We start from the raw sequence: 23,486 nt of genomic DNA on the forward strand, positions 1-23,486 counted from the left end.
AAGGGTTATAAAGGATTTCCACAGAAGCACCAAATCACAATATGAGTATCTACAGCTGATTTCATTCCTGCATGTGTTGCTCATTTGACGAGGAGGCGTTTGAACTGGGTTTTAAACCGCAGGCTGCAAACAGCAGAAAGTGGGTTTTAAAAATGCTAAATCTCAGTGTCTGAGCACTGTGGATCGGGGGCGGGGGGGGGGGTGTGGGCTCAGAGGTTGGGTTTGTGGGGGGGCGGGGGAGAAGGGGTGTCATTTCCAGAGCTGGGGAGAGCTGCTAGTCTCCAGCCTTTTGTTCAACCCAATGGGGGGGGGGGGGGGGGGGAACGGCGAACCCAGGACAATGTTGCATGAGGCTACCTGTTGTATTAAGGAGAGAGGCGTGCATTCTGAAACAGCGTCAAAAAGATTGTTTTTACAAGTTAATCCTGTATCAGCCGACAGAGTAGGGTGCCCTAATTTGGTATAAGATCCTGCGTTTGGAAGGTTGTATTCAGATGTGACATACTATCGCTTTTTGTTAAAATAAACCCATACGTAATTTAAACGTCAGTTACGTAATGCTACAGCATCGTTACCAAAATTCTGTATTATAATCGCAACTCTCTCTCTCTCTCACTCTGTGTGTGTGTGTGTGTGTGTGTGTGTGTGTTAGTATACCTGCGTGTATACATTATCTGGATTCACTCCAACATTACCCCCAACCCGCTCCCACCCGGGACACATCCTCACAGCTGGAAGAACGAAAACAGAAGCTGCTGGAGAAACTCAGCAGGTCTGGCAGCATCTGTGAAGGAAAAACAAACCAGAGTTAACATTTCGGGTCCGGCGACCCTTCCTCAGAACTGATGGCGGCTGGGATAACGTCAGTTCATATGCAGAACATGGGGTAGGGAGTAAACGGTAGGATAGAGCCTGAAGAGAGAGGACAGCAGTTGGACAGACAAAGAGTTGATAACGATCAGGCTGGGAGGGTGAATAATTGTTAATGGGAACTGTTAGTGACTAATAACAGGTAGTGTGTAATGGCAGGCTATGTGGTAATAGCTGCAGGCCCTGAATCTATTACACGGTAGCCCTTACAGCTACATTGTACACCGCTCTCATTGATGACAAATAATTATATTGATTATTATTTGCCCCAAGACTTCTTAATTTTTATAATAAGTTTTCAAAATAAATATATTATAGTACAATGTGCATAGTATAATATATGTCTATTAAGCTCGATTTTTGCATTTGCCAAACACTGTAGCACAGATTCCATGAAGTTGCTCCAGCGTATCCTGACAGCTGTTCCTATACAGGGAGCTGTAACTCCATGTGAAGTTGTTATGAGGGGTGGGGGGGGGGGGGTAAGGGGACAGATTTTATTTTTGCTTTCTATGATATCAGTTCAGTCAAATGGACCCCGGGCAACCTCGTGGGATTTGTTTCAGAAATTGCCCAAGCCCAGGACAGTTTGAGAACAAAACATTAAACGTTTCATCCTTTTAATTTTCCATTAGACCAACCCAGAAGAAGGAAAGGAAAAGTCCAACGGGACGGTTCCACGTTTTGAAACAGTAAATTCTTTGTACCTTTACCGCTTCGTTGTACCAAATATGAAAACAAGAACAAAACATAATTTACCCTATTGTCAGCTCTTTCTGTCCATTACACAGAGACGGACCAACCCATTGGTTTACGGGGGTGGGCGGGGCTTCCACGCCATATTTGGAAGTCATCGCCCATCCTCTTCCCCCCAGCCCCTCGGCTGATCCGACCCTTTCGGGTGGGGGGTGGTGGGGGTAGACGGCGAGATTTTGTTACCTTAGGGGAGAGAGAGGAATTTGGTGGGGTATCTGGGACGGGGTTGGGGGCTGTTGAAATGTGAATTCCAACAGGGACAATCGGCTCCCATTACTGACTCCCCACCACCACCAAGCCCCCTCTGCGTCCATTCCTCCTCCCCGTCTTCCCAGCCCGAGATCAGAGAACACGCATCCCTCCCACCCTCACCTCCCTTCCCCCCCCCCCCCCCACAACCCTTCCCAAAAAAATAACAACCCAGCATCATTCACAAGGGAAGAACTCGGCGGAGCAACATTACTCATTCATTCGCTGGGACTGGCAGGCACGACGTTTGTTAGCACACAGACACACACACACACACATTACAGAGAGAGAGAGAGAGAGAGAGAGAATAAACTTAGTGGTTCCAATTGGATGATGACACTTGGGTGTTTCAAAGCCCGGTAGCTCGGTTTTAATTTTGTGTTGTCAAACCTCACCTGCTACCGCTTCCTCGCCAGCCCTTTCTGACCCCCACTTCTTGGAGGGGGGGGGGAGAACGGGGGGTTTGAGGAAATACTTTACTTTCTGCGGATCACCAACCGGTAGTAAGTGAGTGTGTGTGTGTGTGTGTGTGTGTGTGTGTGTGCCTCCCTCTCTCTCTCTCTGTCTCCCCTTCCTCTCTCTCTCTCTCACCCCCACCCCTCCTCCCTACCCCTCCCACAACTGTGTGTGTGTGTTTGTGTGTGTATGTGAGAGAGAGAGAGAGAAGCGGACCCCATCACAGTTCGATATCATCACCGCAATTTTGCTCTGTGTTTTCACGCACCGCTCTTGGCGGAGACTTGAGTGCGTTTGGAACATCTTCAGCCGCTTTCTGGCGGCGGCGGCGGCGAGCAGAGACAGAGTTGGGGGGTTGGGGGGGTGGGGTGGGTGGGACGGGAGAGCGAAGGAAAAGAGAATCCCAAATCCAAACAGAAAAGCGTGTTTCCATGTTCGGTATTCAGGAAAACATCCAACGAAGCGGAGGCAGCATGAAGGAAGAGCCTCTGGGAAGCGGGATCAACGCTGTCCGGTCCTGGATGCAAGGAGCCGGCATCATGGATGCGACTTCGGCCGCTCAAAGGTAGGCAATGCAATTTCCCTCAATTTTGAGCACGCACGCACACACTGTATTTGTGGCAAATCTATTTACAACCCGACCGTGGATCTGGCGAAGCTCTTTGTAAGTCAAAGACAGGCCACATACATTTTTTTTTACAAATTCTGACATTTTTTCAGCAACGTAGGATTCCCAATCATTTGCCGTCCCACTGTGTGTGTTTTTTTCGTCGTTTTCTTCCTTTGGGCTGTCGGGGTATCTTTTTATTTGATGAATTGATTACAATTGAACGCCCCGTCCATATTTACCTTTCCCCCGTTATGTTGACTGCTTCAGTTCAAGACGCTAACTTTGTTTTAAACCGTTCAACTTAAAAGTATAGATTTTAAAAAAATAAAATCACGCTTCTTCTAACACCCAGAAGTTAGTTAACATCTCACCACCGTTGACACGACGGTGCAACTCAATTAGGACATGTTAAGAGTGTTGGGATCTTCAACTTCTCCAGTGCTATTGAGAATTTTTTAGTATTTAAAAGGATGCAGATTGTATTTTTAGCCCACTCTTTAGAAGGGGCGATTTTGTAGGCTGTTTATGTCTGGTTTTTTAATTTATTTTCTCTGGCTGCTTTCTGTTTCCTCGACTCATCCCGGTCTTGTCTGCCCGCAGTGGCGTTGGTCTGGCCCGGGCTCACTTCGAGAAACAGCCGCCCTCCAACTTGCGCAAATCCAACTTCTTCCACTTTGTGCTGGCTCTCTACGACCGCCAGGGCCAGCCGGTGGAGATAGAGCGGACAGCTTTTGTGGGTTTCGTGGAGAAAGATAAAGTAAGTGTATTGTGTGTGTGTGTGTGTGTGTGTGTGCGCGCGGAACGTACAAGTTTGTAGGAAACGACCGGAGGCCAAGTTTTTGGGGGTGGAACTGCTGAGCTGCCTGAGCCAAAGCGCGTTAAAAAATTGTTTCCAACATAGCATTAACTCTCCGCTTTATACTAAAATGGAGACTTTGAAATGTTTTTGGTATCGTTTCTGTGATGAAACATTAACTTTACATGTGCAATGTATATTCATATGTACAGAGCCCTTTACATATACAGTTCGATGTAAACACATACTCTAGAGAAACTTTGCTCCGTCTCTTACATTCAAATGGGGGGAGAATAATCTTTTTACCAAATCATTCAGATTTAAACTTAACAAAATCAACAAAGGACTAATTGAGTGAGGGTTTGGGCGCTCCGATGAGAATCTCGCTTGGTTAAACCCTGACAACTCTTCTATGCAAGGTATCTTAATTGAGATTTCACTCTATTTAGCACAAAATTCTCTCTCTAAAATCCGGCATCTTTAAAAAAAATGTTTCAGGAAATCGGTGGTGAAAAGACCAATAATGGGATTCACTACAGATTACAGCTTCTCTACAGCAATGGTAAGTCGCTTTCTGTCGCCATATAGTAGTCGCTGCTAGCTCTTCGGGAACGGGATCAGGCATAGTTGAAATTCAGTCTCTGTGTAACTTGCACATCCCTCCTCTGTTACTTGTCCCTTGTGCTGGAACTTGCATTTCATATTGCTTAGCAGTTTCAAGCATTTTAAACTCACACTTTTTCCTTCCCACTCTCTCTCTCTGTCATACATATTCACTCTTTTTCCTTATAATATGCTGGCTTTATGTATCTCACCGAAGTCCCTTACATCTGTCTTTAGACTAGCCTTAGAATTGTTTTAAAGAAATTGAGTGTTAATCATTCGTCTTGCGTTTGAGGGAGTTTTGGAGAATGGTCCAGAAAGCAAGTTTTGAATCAGTGAAGTATTTATACTGTCCATGTTAACAGCATTCCCCTCTTTCGTCCTCCTTTAATTTCTCCCGTACCTTCTGAAAAATCGCCACCAGCCGCTTTTTACATGTGCAGCAACATTTCCAACCGGATTTTCTGCTCTGTTCCTGGGTTTTCTATTTAAGGCTAGGGGATGTTGCCCCTGAATACGGGAAGAATTTGAGGAGGGAGCCGGAGGTACAACCTTCAATTAAGGTATTGCTAAAAGACATTACATTTACCGAGTGAGGCCTTCAGGCTGACAATCTGCAATATGTTCTGATATTTAGGGATAAGGACCGAGCAGGATTTGTATGTTCGCCTCATCGACTCGATGACAAAACAGGTAAGCTGATATTTCACGTAAAATTATCAGGAATTGTATATAAGTAGAAGCATGTAAGACGATAACATGGTTTGAATAGTGTCTAGGGGGTTCAGATTAAACTACAGGTCCTGGAGCTAGCGAGGCTAATGGAACTCCGACAGGTTGTGAAACAACACTGCCGGAGGTTTTTAATTATTCTGAAACGTTCAAAGTCAAGGAAACGGTTTCCTGACATCGGTCTGTTTTGGGGAAGTTCGGGCGATGCTGCGAGCAAGTTAAGGGGTCCGATCTTTCTGACAGAAAATTTAACAAAAAAAAATTAACAGAAACAAAAAGAAAATTTTGTTCCCGAGGCAGAGAGGGGTGAGAGAGGATGTAGGGGGAGAGGGGAAGAGGGAGTTTCTCCACTCTGTTAACACTGACAGGAGGAAGACCTCGCCTCGACAGAGGCAAGGAAGATAACTCCTCTCCACTTTGGAGGTGGCGCTAGGTGTTAGAATGTCCCGTCAGTTCGATCCCCGGCCCTTCAAGTTGTAGGAACTTTAAACGTGCAAATATGTCGGGGGACTTTGAGTGTAAATCGTTGAAGGATTTTTATTTTGCTTTCGTATTTATGCAGACCGATGCCTTTAATTTCACTCCAGCTCACAGGCAGTGTGCGTGTGTGTTTGTGTGTTTTAAACCGGGTGCGCGAAATAGCCACATCTCCGTACAAAACTAGAGAAGTTGCTCCGTGTAACAGCAACTAGAGGCACATTGACTAACCTAAATGTTGTGCGTTTCGCCAGGTTAGCTGACACTCCCCTTGCCGTTAACCACTCGCCCCAAGGATTAAATAGTCCAGTTTGTTACCGATGAAGATTGCAACCAGCAGCGACTGTGAATGTACAGTGCCACCCCACCCCCCCCCCCCGCCTCCAGATTCAGTTAATCAACAGGCAACGTTTTACCCGAACGACAAAAGTCGCTTCCGAGTTAATTCCAATTTAATTTCAGAGTTGATATCTTTGATGATGATAAAACAATTCTGCCCCTGAATGTTCTCACGGTTTATGGGCTCAGGGATGTCAACTGTGTCCCAGCACATAGTACAGCAGAACTGAAACCCAGCCAGCAACACCAATTCAGTGCAAAATTTGCACTGTCTTTTTAAAAGGGCAATTTGACGGCGGCTGCAAACGGACATCGGTTCAGACGATTTAAGAAAAGAATTGTAATCTAACAACGTTATTTTTGATTTGCTCTGTCTGTGCGTGTGTGTCTGTGTGTGTGTAAAATCTTCACGCTTACATCCCCGCCACATTCACTTCTGAATGTGTCGTTTCCTGCCTAAGTCAAACCGTAAGATCAACAGACAACTCTTTGGGATGAAAATGTCTCCACGGATCGTTTGATACTTTTTTTTCTGCGCGCGATTTTCTGCGATTGAGGTCTATCAGACCAGGTCGAACAGAGAAAGAAGAGCGCTACGCAGTCAGAGAAAATAACCAATTTTAACTCTAAAAATATTGATCCTCATTCAAATAAATATGTTTTTGTTTTGAACAACCACAAAAATATACGTATGATCTTTGTTAAACTAATCCTTACGCTGTTACAATGCAACAGCAACTTCTTGGCGAGTATTTCTCTATACACCCTACCTCTGCTTGGAGTGTAGTCTTGCTAGAATGTCGAATTAACGCGAGTTAACTTTTTGTGTAATGATGTGGACCCTTTGCTGTTGTTGGACAATTATTTTCTGTTCCGCCCCCCCCCCAAAACACACTACCACCCCAGTAACCCACACGCGAACAGATGATCCATTTTTTCTTTGGAGGATAGCCCTAAATGGGACAGATGAAGGTTTCTTCTGCTTGTGAGAGACGGAAGACACTGTCCCGTTTAAATCACAGCGATTTCGCTGAGTACTTTGTAAAATAAGGTTGGAGTCCCGCGACTGTACTTGACCTGCAAGAATTTGATTGTCCCGAACCCATCAGACTTCTGGAGTGGATAGCCTTGATGCTTATGTTGAAATTTTAGTTCTGTTTCACACACACACAAATGTACACAGTGCCATTTCTAAACCGTGGCGGTGTTTGTCTGTGTGCGTGTTTGTTGGGGGTGGGGGGGAGGACTAAGAATCCACATAAATCTAATCAGACGGAATATTATTCTAAATGCCTACTCACATGCTCTGACGGTATGTGTAATGTAAGAATAATTATCTGTGGGCATTAAAAATGTATGAAGTATAAAAAATCCCAGATAGCACTGTGATCAAATACACTGCTTCCAAGGATGTATTCCCACTGCTGGATTTAATATATTTCTCTTGTTAAATCATTTATTAATATATTGCTTTTACAATTTATTTTATTTTATTTATGTTAAAGCCACACTAGAAAAGGTGATTAGTTCGATATTTTTCCTGAGTGTTCTTTCGCCTCTGTTGTTGTCTTCTCTGTGTGTCTGCAAGGGAACCAGGTTTAGCTTTCACACGAAAACAGAGCTGGCGGAAACAACAATGAAACACATGGGAACAGTTGGGGTGGCATACTGAACGCAGCTCACCATCTGTCGGCGAATATCTCTCCAAATCTGCTGCCCCATTCTCTCCATCTCAGCTACGCTTTGTCTGCGGCCCACAGTCAGCGTAACACGTCCCCGGATCCCCATACCCTATCTCCCACCAGCCTCCCAGCCCCTACCCACTGCCATGGCCAGATATCTCAAATGTTCCGAATCCCGATTGTACCTTTTCCAAAAAAAAACACAACAGGACATGACATTGTGTTCGGCCTCCTCGTTGATACACAATATTGACACGCGACGCTGCATTCTGTACGGGCAGCAGCAGTGAGGTATATCACAGTTCACTCTGTCGAAGAATGCATTTTTTTGGCAAATGTGGAAATTAACATGAAATTACCGAGCCGTGTAATGTGCATTCTATGCTGGATTTCCATTGTGTTCCATTGTTAACATTGGTGTAATATCGGAATTATACCAAGTTGCACGGTATAAAATGCCAAATTGTAACGTCCAAGAATTAGATGGTAGCTGGAGTTCACCGAATGCGTCTATATTCACAATCTGATAACTGTAAAATGACACAACCATTTGCGTGGCCTTTTAGTGAGAGAATCCTGGCATCTTGGTACTGCAACCTTAAGGTCCACACTCCCTTTACTTTTGTAATGCCCTGTTTACTCAGCGTATAGCCTGCCTGTATAAAGTGGCACTTATTTTCAGCATTGAATGCAGATGAGTTACTGATCACCGTAAGGATGCTGTCTTCATCGGCAATTTCTGGGAACGGCTGGTGATCATTGCCGCACCGGGGAGTACAAAATTACTGCCAACTTTTGCAAGCTCCCTTTACGGACGGTGTGTTAAATGTTCCTTTCGGAATTAAGGGAGATGGAAAGGCCTCGCCCAGATGTGAATTTGCCCTGTGCAGCCCCTTCTTTCGGACCCAGTCTGGCCTTGAGTCTCTTTATTTCGCCAGGAATTGTTGGCGAGTGCTTTGCAGTTTTAACCCAGCCGGAACTCGGGATTCACCAGCATAAACACACACACAAAAATAAATGAACCGATAGAAATAGTCGGGCAATTAACAATGACCAAGTGAACGGTAACACGTCAGGTTGAAATCTAGGCAAGTCTCCCATTTAGTTACCCCAACTTATTTCGGATTTAAATTCCTGTCGCGCTTGAGTAAGTTTGGCGGACATTGATAAAAAAAAGGTACATTTATAGGTATGGACTGAGATCCTTAGGAAATACTGGAACGAACATGAATACAGACCGTTAACATGCAAAATATAAAGCTAATGAGAAAGAATACGGTGAAAGGAAAAGGAAAATGCAGACTAACAAATTTTGTCCTGTTTCGATCAATTTTTTTTCCGGGACCATTCAGTGACAACTCTATAATAAAATACAGCACATTACAATGTGTTAAGTTGGATATTTCCTGACAGCTCTACTTACTGTATTTTAAACAAAACAGTTCTGTCCTGCAAAATGTTAAAAAGGTTCTTCTGGCACTCAGTACTTTGGTGAAGAGAAGCTAGAACCTCAGTACGAGTGAATGTGGACCTGAGAATATCTCGATGCTATTATCCCACGACAACGCTTGACAATATAACTGCTATGTTACTGAGCAGAGGAGCGGTGAACCCAGATGTACTGGAGTTCAACCCCCACCATTGCAAACTAAGAAATTGTATGTACATTTTTAAAAAGTGGATTCCAGTGTCTCGCCAATGTGATTGACTCTGAGCTGTACCCCGAATCCGCATTGCAAACCCCTCAACATGGCCGGGAAGATAATAAGTCATGTCCCTTTCAATGGTGTTCAAATCCTGACATTAGGCAACAAACCTACGTTCTGCGGCAGAAGAGGGGAGGGGGTGAATCAGCACTCGTGGTAATGACAGTTTCCATCTCTTCCAGGCTATCGTGTACGAGGGGCAAGACAAGAATCCAGAGATGTGTCGAGTCCTTCTTACCCATGAGATCATGTGCAGGTAAGGAACCTCAGAGATGCCCTAAAGTTTCTCGCCACAAACTTGGTTGTTTTGTTCCCAAAGCGTTGACTAACTTCCATTTCAGCAGCAATTAAACAAGACTGCATAAACAATATACTGAGCTACATTCGCTGTGGACCACAGCTTCAGCCACAGTATTTTGTTTTGTTCTGTTCCGAATGCTCAGTGAAAAAGCAAACCAAAGCGATGACTTTTCAGAAATCCAACTGCAGGATTTGAAATGTCTTGCTAAACTATTTGGAAGCGTATATATTTTTTAAAAATTCAAATTAATTTCACCAATAGTTTGCGCCTGGAATGTCGGACTGATTTGAGTTTTTACCATCCTCCTAGGATGTGGCAGATTGTCTTCCCAAATAATGTTGATTCAAAAAAAAAGCTCGAGTAAACAATAACCTCCATTTTCCTCAGCCCCTCTTATTTATTTTCCTCTGTCTGGTGCCCGTGCTGCAGTTTAATCGGTTCTCCAAATTTCTCTTCCCCTCCAAGCCCCATTCCAAACAGAGTTAGCATTTGTTTTCATGTCTCGACTGAAACGGTGAATGGGGCGGGCAGCTAACAACTGAATATGTCAGACATGCTGATCTGTGAGCTGAATCTCATTCGAAGGTCCTCTGCCGGCCTTGTGCATGCACTATCCAGCAGGAGTCACTCAACACTGGTCAGGAACAGGAAACCTGGCTGCTATTTTCCCTCTTTAACCCTAGGGGCACCGAGGCCAATTTCTTCTGCAGCACCACCTAACTCATAACAGACCAGGAATCGGACTTGAGACCTTCTGGTCTTGATTTCTCTGTTTGGCTTGGAAGATTTGCGAGACTTGACAAATTATTCCAACTGACTAATGACATTTATCTCATTATAACAAATTCAGGGATTAAAAAACCTCCCATTATAATAAATGTTTCCCCAGCTCCCAGCTGGACTGCATTAAAGCCTGTGGTGTCCAAACGCGGTTTAAGACAAACTTTGCTGTTAGAGAGAGTGATTTATTCCAGTCTGGTTCCATAGCATCATTCCTACCAAGTTTTCATCTGCCCCATAACAACTACAACAGCTGTAATTATTTTAGCAGTCACAGGAAGTGGACAATGCCGTCAAGAAAACAACAAAAAAATCCCATATGTGGTTCCAGAAGAGATTTAAGTGTCGGAAAACCGCAGCAGGCTGTTTCGTAGGAATAACGTGGAGAAAGTAACTCATAATCTCAGGAACATGACCTCCCCGGCTTATGTTGTAGGAAAGCCATGAAGAATGTGCAGTGGCAGGAATTGGGGTACCCAGGCTTAAAGCAGCTGGCGGCACCAACTAAAAATGATGTTGATATAGTCACAACACAGCAAGGAGCTTGTCCTGGAAATTGTCCTAGTTCCAATCCCAAAGTATGCCATTTAAAGAAGAAAAATGCTTACATTGTTGTGCTGTTCGAAAACGCCTGGAACTTATTCCACAGTGAATTTATTTATTTTTGTGTGTCTATGAAGCGGATCAAATGCTACTCCGTCCGCCCCCCTCCTCCCCCCAATTATCTCAGTGCAATAGTGAGGCCCCTTTGCCCAGTCGCAGTTAGTGACCCCTACCGGCCAACATTTGAGGACGCGACCACTGCCATTGGGTGTGAGGATGAGAGCGCCCTTGCAGTGTACTGGATTCTCTTTGCTGGTAGGTGCAGTGGACAGGGTTGATTGATTTCGGCCTGGCTGCCCAGATACGAAGAATCTGCGGCTGCCCAGTGCGGCTAGTGGAAGGCAGCCAGCAATTGTAGAGTAAAACCTTCGGGAGAGGAAAGGGTAAAAATCACGGGCCTCTTACCATTCGATGAAATCATCTCGTTTGGACATTGGTTTTAAGTGCTATAGCGCCGTGCAAGTGGACTTCATGCCTCTAACAACTGTTTTATAGTTACCTGCTTCCATAACACAAGTAGTAAAATAGTAATTTAAATCATTATATTTGACAGGCACAGAGTAACCCCACTGACCCATTTGTAAAAGTCACTAATGGGTGCTTATGAATAATAAATGCTGGAATAGACCCGTAATACTGCTTTCTGGAAACCAAACAGTGAATGTCTCTTAACTTGTAACATTTTAGTTGTACACGGCTACATTATAGAGTCAACGTTAGATTAGCAAGTGTATAAACAAGGCCACAACACCCTTAGTGATTCTGGGAACCATTTTATGCCCGTTCACTCGTGTGCTTTGCATGTGTTTTAAGCTGCTTTTAGTGAGGTTTGAAAGATCCATTACTGCAATAGCTGGGTCTGCCCATTTGTCTGATTTCCACTTTCTCCATATTCAGCAGGGAAATAGAGGAAAGTTGAGGAAATAAAAATAAGTTCAATTTGAATATTGGGCAATCCTGGTTTCAGGAAATGTTAAACAAAATCGATTCTCTAGCTTTTAAATGTAGGAGTTTCATGATAACTGTTAACAACATTAGAGCAGGAACCCGCAGCCTCACCAGTGAGTAGCTTCAGATGCAATTACCTGATCAAGCACCCGTGCCTCTCAATGCTATCCCAGCTTATGGTGGACTATCATTCAGATTCTAGATAAAGAGAAAACTATTATTTTCCATTTTGAAAAAAAAAGTAATCTTCTTTTGTTATATTCATGTGTAATTTTAAAATACTACATGGTATACCAGAATATAAAGAACAGCAAAGGATAATCAGTGCTAACCTGGTAAATAGGTAAATTGTTCCATTTAGTGAATTACACACTACACAGTTTATTTAATGGCAACTACCTATAGTCATGAGGAAAATACTAATTGTGAAACCAGCAGCTATAAAATACATCTGAATAGAATTAAAGAACTTACCTTTAAATAATGTATGATCATATTTTTAGGAGAGTGCTTTATAATTAATAAATAAGCTCTGAAGTGAAGTTACTTGTAACAAACTAAATGGGAGTCAATTTGTGTACAGCAAAGGCTTTCAGACATTAATAAGATGAATGACGTTTTGGTTTGTACATGGTGGAGTTGGAGTTGGGTGGAGGAAAAGTATTAGCCAGGACACTGATGAGCTGTACAATAGGGTCCCATTGGTCAGACAAATAGTAAACATGATCCAATAGACAGCCAAAAGATGGCACCTCTGACAACACAGTACTCCTTCAGTACTGCAACTGAATTGTCAGGTTGAAAAGTTCTTGGAAGAGTTGAACTGGATGATAAGAATCAGAGAAAACTGAAAAATGTTTTTTCTTAAAATATCGGTTTGAGGAAGATTTTAATGAGATGAAGAGAAGTGTTAGAACAGATATGTGGCATGGAGAAGCTTCAGAATGTAGGGTTCCCTCATTGGGGGTTCTTGCAGGAACAGTGAGGTGAGAAGGGGATTGATGAGCCACAGACTTTAGAGGATCAAAAAGTAAAGGCTGACAGGGAAGATCATCATGCCTATGGAGTGGCATGATGCCATGGAGAGATTTGACATCACATTCTTTCTCCACAATTCAACAGTGTAGTTAACCCATTTAAGATAAATAGGTCAATGCCTCTGTTAAAATAGTAGGCAGTGGAGTATCATATTTCTAGGCTTCAAAGCATTTAACGTGGCAATGTTGCCCCTTTTTTATGTAACCTATTGTTCTAATTTTGTATTTGATGTTAAAGAAACATAAATTATGGAAAATAGTCCATGAAAAGAAAGAGAAATGATGCTGAATATACCACCTTACTGGTGCATGCTCAGGCAGGGTAGAAGCTGGGTGTGCTTGTGTTCACTTCAATGTTCTTCGAACAAGAAGAAAATAGAATAATTTTATCCGAGTACCCACAGGCTCCTGATGGAAAACCACATGCAGTCATGGATGAGTACGGTGTGTGTGTGTGTGTGTGTGTGTGTGTGTGTGTGTGTGTGTGTGTGTGTATGCATGTTCCTGCATTGATAGTCTATGTGTGTGTGCATGTTCTGTTTATTTGTATTGTGTGTAGATATTAGGTGTCAATGGGGACAGTGGGGATGGTGAGGGAACTCCCTCTGCATGTATCCGCTGAAGACACATTGTACTTAACTCTGGTCTGAATGGTTCTCTAGCTCACCTGATATTGTTTTACATTGGCTGGATTGTGCTACCTGAAAAGGTTGTGGAATCAGAGTCAGTAGTAGGTTTCAAAAGGGAATTGGACAAATACTTGCAAAGGAAACATAATTAATGGAGTCTATGGAGACAAAGCAAATGTATGATTGGCTAGATGATCTCCTGTGTTGTAAGGTTCTTTGCGTATGGGCATCTATAAATGTACAGTAACATTCACGTACAAGTCTGGGAGATGAGGAGCATGTTTAGCATCATAAATGCTCCGAGCAAGCGCACGGATGCAGACTTTCTGGAATCTAATCTAAAACTGCTTGGACACTCGTGAAGTATCAATACCTATGAAATAAAATTTCAGTATTCGTTCACAGGAGAGGAGAGGGAGTAACCTAGGGAACATAATGAATGGAGAAACAAAAATTGAAAACAAGACATTTGTGTTGTACTTGTTATAATTTAGATTTATGGTTGTTCAACAAATAAGTGCCCTTCTGCTCCTGAAAAAGCTAGATTCTCAGGACAGCTGGAGTATCCTTCTGTACCTGAGAAGGTCACCTCAATATTATGGAAGAAAAACATTTGCAGGGAAGAGATCCTAATAACACAACATTGATTTAAACACAGAAGTGATTGTATTTTAAAGGGGCAACCCTATTCTTAATATTTCTCCAAGTGAGACCAGTCTTATTTAAGACGTTACAAGTGCTTTGAGAGGAGGGGATAGGTGTTGTAATAGGCTAATGTGCTGCATGTGGCTTGTACTAGGTTGGACAGTAACTGGGTGCTGGCTATGAATCTTTTTATGTTCATTACTAAACATTCTACATAAACTGGTCAAACACAGTTTTCAGAAAGTGCTGGCTAAATTTTAAAGTTTTTTAATTTTATCGCCCAAGATGTTAAACGTCAGGTTACATTTGTCAAAAATAGACTTTCAATTTATTTATAATAATTTGAAATTTTGCATCAAAGGTAGGGTAGCTGTATCTTAAGAATATGCCTGATTCTTTTTAATATCTCAAAACATTGTGAAATACAGAAGACTCAATTATAATGGCTGGGTAAAGGGATGGGTCATTGTAACAAATATGGTATTTTGCTGATACCTGTGCCAGAGTCTGCATCTGCTAAGAGGGGCTGCAGCACATTTGTAGATGTTTAATCCTCGAGTTTGCAATATAAACTCTGTGAGAATCTTTTCCTGTGGGACTCTGCTCCAATCTGGTTCTGTTCTGGGGTTTGATGTTAAGTGAAAATTGTTGCTTTGCAGAGGTGTTACAACTGAGTAGGAGAGACCCTGGAAAGAACAGACAGGGCTGACGTTTTGTTGATAATTTTCTTCTGTTGATCTGAAGGTGTTGACTCCTGACTGGGCTGGAATTCTATGCGAGTAAACAGTGTGCTGCAATTTCTGTCTGGGGTTCTTTGTTTGGTGGAGCGGGAGGTGGAAGCAGGGGTGATACAATCTTTCAGATCATCGTCTACCACCTGGGTGCAAATTCCAGGGGATTTTGGCAACACAGTATCCTGCTCCAAAGCTATGGCCTGACAGATGGGTTAATGTGGATTCGTCCTGGTCTGAATGGCCGAGGGGCTCATTGACTTAATCTCTTGAGACACTGGACAAACACCCAGACATTTCCATGGTGGGGAAAAGGCTCATTCCTTCGGCTATTTGATTTTTTTTCCATTTGTGGGAACCTTGCTCCATAATGTTAAGTTTATGTTCCGCAGTGAATAGCCGAGCCCACACTATCAATTGCCTGCTTCTCTTGTCTATCTGTTAGTGTGCTGTGGATTTGCAGTGCTCTGTAGGTAAGGGTCAGGTCAGATCAGGGAGGGTGCCCAAAATTCCCACCACCGTATGGTCCAGATTCTAGGAAACAGAGCACCACATGGATAATATATTTCAGTGTTGTGAGGGGGCTGGAAATAAAAAGGTGCCTTGTGAAAGGTCACCCAGCTGATGAGGGAGATTACAGGTTTCATTGTTGACTATTGAAGCAAGGTTTTATTGGGGCGCTGTTTATTTATTACTAGACGTGACCAGGCTGATGTGGGAGCTGTCAACCATTGTGCCTCTAGTGCTCTTTTCAATTGCAAATCTTTTGTGGCTCCTAAGCACAGGGCAGCACACCCCTCTCTGCCTGCTTCTGTTGGTTGTCACACTGCAAACCCACTTTCTTACTCTGCACCATTGTCGGGAGAAGTTCGGATGTGCTGAATTTGCACTAGGGCACAAATGTGCCCTCCGTTAGGAGCATAAAATGAGAGTCTGTTCACCATTAATCACCTCAGCTAATTGCTATGCAACTACCATTCTCCATATGGTGTGAAACCAGCTTGTCTTCTGGTCGCCAAAAAATAACAGCCATAGTTTAAGTCAAGGTCTGGGGGTTTAACTTTCATTTTTAAATGATGTGACTTTATCACATTAATGTAAGTTGTATGAAAGCATGGATATTATCTACAATATATCATTTAGAGATGGTGAAATATGATTAACAAGATCACATCAACCCTGGGCCTGTGCCCATTGAATATAAATAATTCACAATGGGTTTTCAATGCTCTGACTTACTGTACTCCGAGTTCATACATGCCCCCCATCCACCCTCCCCTCAAAGGCTGAGAGGTCAGTGTGCCTCCTTGTTGCTTGTCAGATTCAGGTCTGTTGCTTCTGTTCCTTGGCTCAATTACCCTTCAGCTAGTAGTTAAATGGGTTCAACAACGGAATCGGACTCACTAACTTGGGGGTAATCGGAGTAAAGTGATTGTCAGATTTACAAGCCAGATTTTAAAAAGAAAACACTTATAAATTTCTGCCATGCAGACCGTGAAGTGGGAGCCTAGGCACAAAATGCCGCCTTCTCTTTAAAAGATGGGACACCAACCCCCACAGATGCCTCTCGTTTGTTGGTTGGCTGAGCTGAGATTAGTTGCCCTCAGCTGGGGATATCTGTTGATAGCCCTCTGTGCTTTGCAGGGGAATAAATCAGGTCGGGGCCCCTGCTGATGGTCATTACCCATCCAGAATATGTTTCAATGTGGATGTTGCTCAGGCTGCAGCACAGAAACAGTGGTTCTGCTCCATTGAGTCTCCCCTCATACTGGCCACTCACCTCCCCACCTCCCCCATACAGGCCCAAATAGCAAGCTGACAACTACCCAGCTCCCAACTGGAGAATGGCCAGGATGGGTGTGCTACTGCTTGCTGTGGAATCAGAACCTAACACAGCCTATTGCTGGCAGGGAGGCAAGTGGATGTCTGACAATAACAACTTGCATTTGTGTAGAAACCCTGAACCATTGTAAAAAATTCCAGGTCACTTCAGAGAAATGCTATCAGATCGATTTTGACACTGGACTGTGTTCGGGGCTGCTGCCTAAAAGCTTGGTGAAAGAGGCAGGATTTTAAAATGTGCTTTGCTGAAATGGCCAGAGAGAGGTAGTAATACAGAAAGGCTGTAGAAGGGCCCTCCACACTTTAGGGTCCTGGCAGTTGAAATTCAGCAGCACATGAGGTATTGAGGTGGATGTGTGGGGTTGAGGATCGAAGGGTATTAGGGGACTTGGTTGTATTTGCTAATGAACCCTTTCCTTTAAGTACACAAAGTGTTTGCCCATGAATTACATCAATAGGATGATAGCTTTCACATCTGCACCAAATACACAGAGGTGTGGTCAGCCAAGAGTTGTACAAACTGTGCGGTATTGTCTGTGAGGCCAAAAATATAACAGTTTACAACATTATCCAAAACTTCAGTCCCTGCTCATTCTATATATGAATGGCAGCAATAACTACAACAATCACAATAGATATAATATTCAACGTAACTGTGTGTAACCTAGGCCAGAAACCTAGTCAAATGCTATGCTATAAAGCACCAATGCCTTACCTTAACCAAATTCAACTAAGTGAAGGTGCACTTGTGGACAATGTTCAGACTTAGTTTGAGAAATAGCAGGAAATATTGCAGCACAAAAATGCTAGGCAGTGGCTGTCTTTGACAAGTGAGAATCTGACCATTACTGTTTGGTGTTCAATGGCATTACCATCACTGAATCCCCCATTATCAGCATCCTGGGGGTTACCATTGACCACAGACCCATTAAAATACTGTGGCTACAGCAACAGGTCAAATGCTCAAAGGTTTGTGGCAATTAACTCACTTCCTGTCTCCTCAATGCTTGGCCATCATCTACTAGGTCCCTAGGGGTGTGAAGAAATACTCTGCACTTGCTTGGTTGAGTACAACTCCAACAACACTCAAGAAGCTCAACAGCATCTCAGGCAAAGTAGCCCGCTTGATTGGCACTCTATCTAACACCTTAAACATTCAATCCCTCCAACACCAACGCACAGCAGCAGTAGTGTGTACCATCTACAAGATGCACTGCAATAACTCATCAAGAATCTTCCAACAGCACCATTCAAATTCATGACCTCTACCAGCTCGACGGATGAGGACATCAGATAAATGGGAACACCATAAGCTGCAAGATCCCTTCCAAACCACACAAGATCCTGATTTGGAAATATACTGCTGTTTCTTCACTGTCATCATGTCAAAATCCTGGAGCTCTCTCCCTAACAGCACGGTGTATGTATCTGCACTATATGAAGTACAGAAATTTAAGAAGGCAGCTCACCATCACCATCTCCAGGACAGTTAGACACGAGCAATAAAGTAATGACTCCCATATACCTCATGAGCAAATTACAAAAAGAACCATTTACTTTCAAAGCTGATTCGCTCTAATGTTCTCCTTGGCTGTCTGCTTTGGGTGTGGTATTTCAGTCTCCCATACAATGTTTAAGTGGCTGTCATTTCTGTGTGCACTTTCACTGTGAGCAGCAGTACGTTTCCTGCCCTCCATAAATGAGAGTTCACAAATGAGCTTGCTCATATTCTTGGGGCATTGTCTCGTGACCAGCAGTCGGATGTTATTCCTGAAGTCTGGGGACACAGGATAATTGTAACCCCCAAATTGTTAAGCCAGCTAACGTTGCAAAAATTGGGAATCAAACTAGGCAGCTTATGGCTTCTGAACTGGACAATGGCTGCCTGTACTTACTAGACTGTGGGCATTATATTTTAATCAAGTATTGTTTCCAATGCAGTGTGAACGCTATCTGCCTCTTCGCATCAGGTTAGTGAGAGCCATCGCTGACTAATGCTGATAAATATTCATCATTCTGTGATATAAACTATGTGCTATCATAGCTCACTCCTGATGATGTTTATATCTTCTGAAGTGAAAGCCTCACAGACTTCCTAACCATTTGAAAAATATACTAAATAGTTTCTCGGCTGATATTGAATGTTGTACATCAAAGGAAAAGGGTCTGGGCCCACACTGTAGTACCCCATTGTTATTAACAAAAGAAAGTGTTCTCTGACAGACTAATAATTTTGTGATACCAAACTTTATGTTTAAAAATCTTGATGATTGCGCAAGGAAGGTGACTGAAGAACGCAAGGAGTCCTACAATGTTTGAGATATTGGAAATAAGTTAAGAGACAGTGCGAGGAGTTTGTGAGGAGAAGGGACAAGTTTTCATTTTGGATCAAGCTTCCAAGACATTCAAATACTTTTTTGCCAACAGAACAATTTTTCCAACGCAGTTTAAGTAACAGAAATAGTTAACTGGAGTCTGAACAGGAACAAAAATGACAACATTCCTATTAACTTTTTAAGTCTTCTAAGTTGTGACAAGTTTGGTCACCCCTCCCAGAGGGAAGCTAATGTTTGGGGAAAGTAACAGACAAAAGAGAAAAAGGAAGGAGAAAAATCTCAAATAGATAAAGAAAGATGTTATGTAGAATAATGGGTTACTTGTGGTTGTGCCACTTTCAGTAGAACAAGCTGCAAGAGAGGAGGAAGAATAAGGTGGAATATTTGCAGGCATATGTATCTGAGGTTTTCACCTAAGTCTACTAACTCATGGCCTGCTGTAGTGAGTGAATGCAAAGTGTATATCCGCATTAGATTCTTTGGAAGTGGTATAGCTTGGGGCTCATGCTAACTCGAGTACATCTATAAGTTGTCAGATAGGCCACTGCTGTTTGTGGGGTGTCTTGGAAAGAGTGAGACCTTTCTCATTTACTCTGACCATTGCTTTGATCAGGTCCCAGACATAAAGGGACATATTTTGTTCACCATCAGGTGGCAGAAGTACCGTGCCTTGTCCAGTGCTACATTATTAATATACCCAGTACAGAGGAAGGTAATTGAGTTAAAACATTCATCTCAGTCCCAGGACATCTTTGCAGGAGTTCCTCAGGATGCTGAGCTCGACAGCCATCTTTAACTGCTTCATCAATGACCATCTCTTCAGCACAAGGAGAGAAATGAGGACATGTATTGATGATTATGTCATATTCAGTATCATTCGCAGTTCCACAGATTTTGAGGCAATTGTGTCCATAATCAGCAAAACCTGGACAATATTTACACTTAGACTGCTAAGTGACGAGTAACATTTCAAGTCACGCAAGGACTAGTTAATGACCATATCTGAAAAAAGAGAACATAAACACCTCCTCTTGACCATCAGTAGTATTACCATTAAGATCCTGAACAGTCACCATAGATTAGAAACTGAATTGGGCCAACCATATAAATGTAGAGGTTGCAAGAGCAGGTCAGAAGCTGAGAATCCTGCAGTGAATATCTCACCTGCTGCCTCCCCCAAAGCCTGCTCACCATCTAAGAGACACAAGTCGAATGCGATGAAATACTCTCCACTTGTGTAGATGAGGGCTGCTCCAACAGCACTCAAGACACTCATCACTATCCAAAACAAAACAGATCCACTTAGCACTCCGTTTGCCGCCTTAAACATTCACTCCCTCCGCTACTGACGCACTGAAACTGGAGAGTGTACGTGCACACACAAAATCATTGCAGCAATTCACCAATAATTCTTTGACAGTAACTCCCAAACTCACAACCATGACCATCCAGAAGGACAAGTGCAACAGATATTTCGGACCACATCCAAATGTAAATTCCCCATTCCAAACTCACCATCCTGACTTCGAAATGTATCATTGGTCATTCAGTGTCACTGGGTCAAAGTCCTGGAACTCCTCTCTTAACAGCTCCTACTCCAAATTTACTATCCCAGCCCACGAAGGCAGCTCACGAGCACTTGCTCAAGAGCAAGTAGTTGGAGACAATAAATGCTGGCATTTCCAGTGATACTCACAACCATCATAAGTTAAAAAAAATTACATCTTTCCGAGCTTTGAGAAAATGGACTACAGCAGATGGGGTATTGCAGAGCAGTTGTTATATACCATGTTAATAACGAGAAGCAAGATCAATCTCTCAAATTACAGGAGGGTGTATTGCTTACTCATTTGGGAGAAGTGGCAAAATTGTATAAGGGCACAGTATATAAGGGACCCTGGTTCTAAAAGGGTTTTAGTTCTTTAGATTCTGGTCCCCTCCTCCTACAACTCCTTAAACTCAAAAATTGCAGCCTTTGCCATTCTGTTATAGAGGGGCCTAATTTCAGTCTGTGACTGTTTTACTCGTGCTAAAATGTATCTGCCATCTGTAATGGTTGTAAGATGAGAACCAGGGAGACCGACACTGCAGTGTTGAGGAGATTTGTCGTATCCATTGTTTTGAGGTGGGCAGCTTGCCTGCTTCAGGTGAGTCCTGCTTCACTGCTCACCCTTACAAAGCCATCTTTTGCCTCCCTAATTATCACCAGCTGTCTAGGGGAAGTGGAAAGTAGTAATTTGCCTATATACAAACACAGTCTCCTCCTCATTTCTGTATGTTGTGTTGCATTGCAATAGGCTTGGCAGTGGTTATTTAACTATTCTGTGGTTTTTAAATGGACCCTATTTGTTTCAAATAGGGAGAGGGGCATATGCAGCAATTATTCACACTGATTTTTAATTCTCTACCACTTCTTCCCCTCCCACAGTCGCTGCTGTGACAAGAAAAGTTGTGGTAACAGGAATGAGACGCCCTCAGACCCGGTGATAATTGACAGGTACGAACAATTGTTTACACTGTATTGTTGTGTGACACCTGCCGCTCTGTGAGTGGTTGAGGTACATTGCCTGGTTGTTGTTGTGAATGTACATGCGGGTTGTGTGTTATCTTGAGTGTGTATAAACTCTCGGTCTTTCTTGCCTTGTCTTGTGTTCTTGTGATTGTGCGATGCACATGCAAAAGGTTTGGAAATTTGCTGGCATTTTGTGTCCTCTAAAAGCTGGAGACCATATTGACTCATGAAAGTGTGGAAATCCTTTTTGCTTGTATCTTTCTGACTCTCCGTCTCAGTGGTTTTACATAACTATTGCATCAGGCAGCTGAAAATAGACACGCACAATCATTATCATAAAGCCACTACCTTGTAGATCTGAGTGGCTGGAACCAGCAGATGTCAGACAGGCATTTAAGTGCAGATCCTAGAATTGCTGGATGAGCCTTTTGTTTTAAATTGATGCTGTGCTTTGTCACTGGAAGCATTATAGAGTTGGAACTGGCTTCTCTGATGGCTCAATTTAGTGAATGCACCACTAAGTATGAGACTCCCTAGTCCCTCCCTGTCAGGTTAGTGTGAGCTCAGTCTGAATTGCAACAGAGAAGATTGCTGCGATTGGCTTCTGTATCCCTTGGGCATATGGAAGAGAGACCAGTCAGGCCTTTCGCTACTGCTCGCCAACCAAGTGATTCATACTGGAGGGTAGACTTGAATGATGTTGGCTGAGAGCCTGGCCAGGTTGGTGCTGTGATGAGTTTCATGTTGAATTGCCCATTGGCACTCACATACAGTAAGCAGCCACTTGGGCAAGTTACCGGAGTGTAATATCCTGCGAGGACATTATATTTCAGCATGGATCAGCAGCTTCAGTGAGAGAACAGATGCATGGACATCAAAAAAACATGTAATGTTTTGAAAAGTGAAGTAGCACTTTCAGATTGTGCCATTGCCGTAAGGTTGATGAGCAGAGTGGCCTGTGTTTGGTATCATGCAGAGAGAGATCCCATGTGCGTGTTCTCTTATTTTTTCACACTCACTGAGGTGTGGAATAGGGAAAGCTGGAATTGAAGGTATCAGTTCAGTGGAACATTATTGCATGTGTCTGTGTCCAATCCGGTTACATTTGCAGATTGATACAGCTATTATCATGCTAGTGCCAGTGAAAGGCATGATCCCTTCACTTCTCACAACTGTTGTGTTATTTATGGCAGAGATGGGAGAGGTTGTTTTTTCTGCCCCCCACATTGACCAGACTGGGCAGAAAGAGAAGTCAAGGAAGCATGTTACTGACTTGATATCAGTAGACTCAATGTTCAGCTAACCAGAGGGAGCCAGGAGCAATGACAGCCAGGTGGAGACTCTATGTCTATCAGCAAGTTGCCACTTCCAATGAGACTCTGTCTTAAGGTTGGTCTCAGTACTTCCTGAGGCATCACGTTTATGTTCCACCCGGACCTGGGCAATAGGTTCAGAAAAGTTGGATGGAGTTCGAGACAACTCTTTGGGGAAGATCTGAGGCAGAAGGTCCCTCAGGGGACTGTATTTACTCCCACCCTTTATGAGAAGACTGCCAGGTTTTAGAAGCATTTGTTGTGCAATGATGAACTATTTAGCAATTGAACAATGGAGCTGGTTGGGTCACCAAAGTCTGAATGACGTTGTAAGGGTTGTTTATGCTTCAATCACATTCTTTTCTTTCTTTATAAAATAAAACCAGATTTCCACATGGTTAGAACCACAAACAGTACACTTTTCCATGGACACAACTTGAATATTGGGATCATGGGTTTGTGGCCATTATCACTTGCTCGGGATAAAGGGTTAAGAAATGATTTCCCTCCCTGCCCCTTTTTTAATAGGCACA

The 23,486-nt window shown here is 43.1% G+C and overlaps 1 protein-coding gene across 4 annotated transcripts in view; it reads left to right on the forward strand.

Annotated features, from left to right (window-relative positions):
* Window positions 1-2,073: 2,073 nt before the first annotated feature.
* Window positions 2,074-23,486, forward strand: part of ebf1a (EBF transcription factor 1a) — a 432,193-nt gene continuing 410,780 nt past the window's right edge. For 3 of the 4 annotated variants that reach the window (XM_048543551.2, XM_048543554.2, XM_048543552.2), the window contains exons 1-6: window positions 2,721-2,896; window positions 3,542-3,698; window positions 4,236-4,299; window positions 4,978-5,033; window positions 9,459-9,532; window positions 21,557-21,625. In XM_048543551.2, coding sequence (XP_048399508.1) covers window positions 2,763-2,896; window positions 3,542-3,698; window positions 4,236-4,299; window positions 4,978-5,033; window positions 9,459-9,532; window positions 21,557-21,625 — 554 coding nt within the window. In that variant the 5' untranslated portion in view covers window positions 2,721-2,762. Of the gene's footprint in view, window positions 2,379-2,720; window positions 2,897-3,541; window positions 3,699-4,235; window positions 4,300-4,977; window positions 5,034-9,458; window positions 9,533-21,556; window positions 21,626-23,486 lie in introns of those variants that run through there. The other variant, XM_048543553.2, reaches the window with a different exon arrangement.

Source organism: Stegostoma tigrinum, chromosome 13 (assembly GCF_030684315.1).
Source record: "Stegostoma tigrinum isolate sSteTig4 chromosome 13, sSteTig4.hap1, whole genome shotgun sequence".
NCBI lineage: Eukaryota > Metazoa > Chordata > Chondrichthyes > Orectolobiformes > Stegostomatidae > Stegostoma > Stegostoma tigrinum.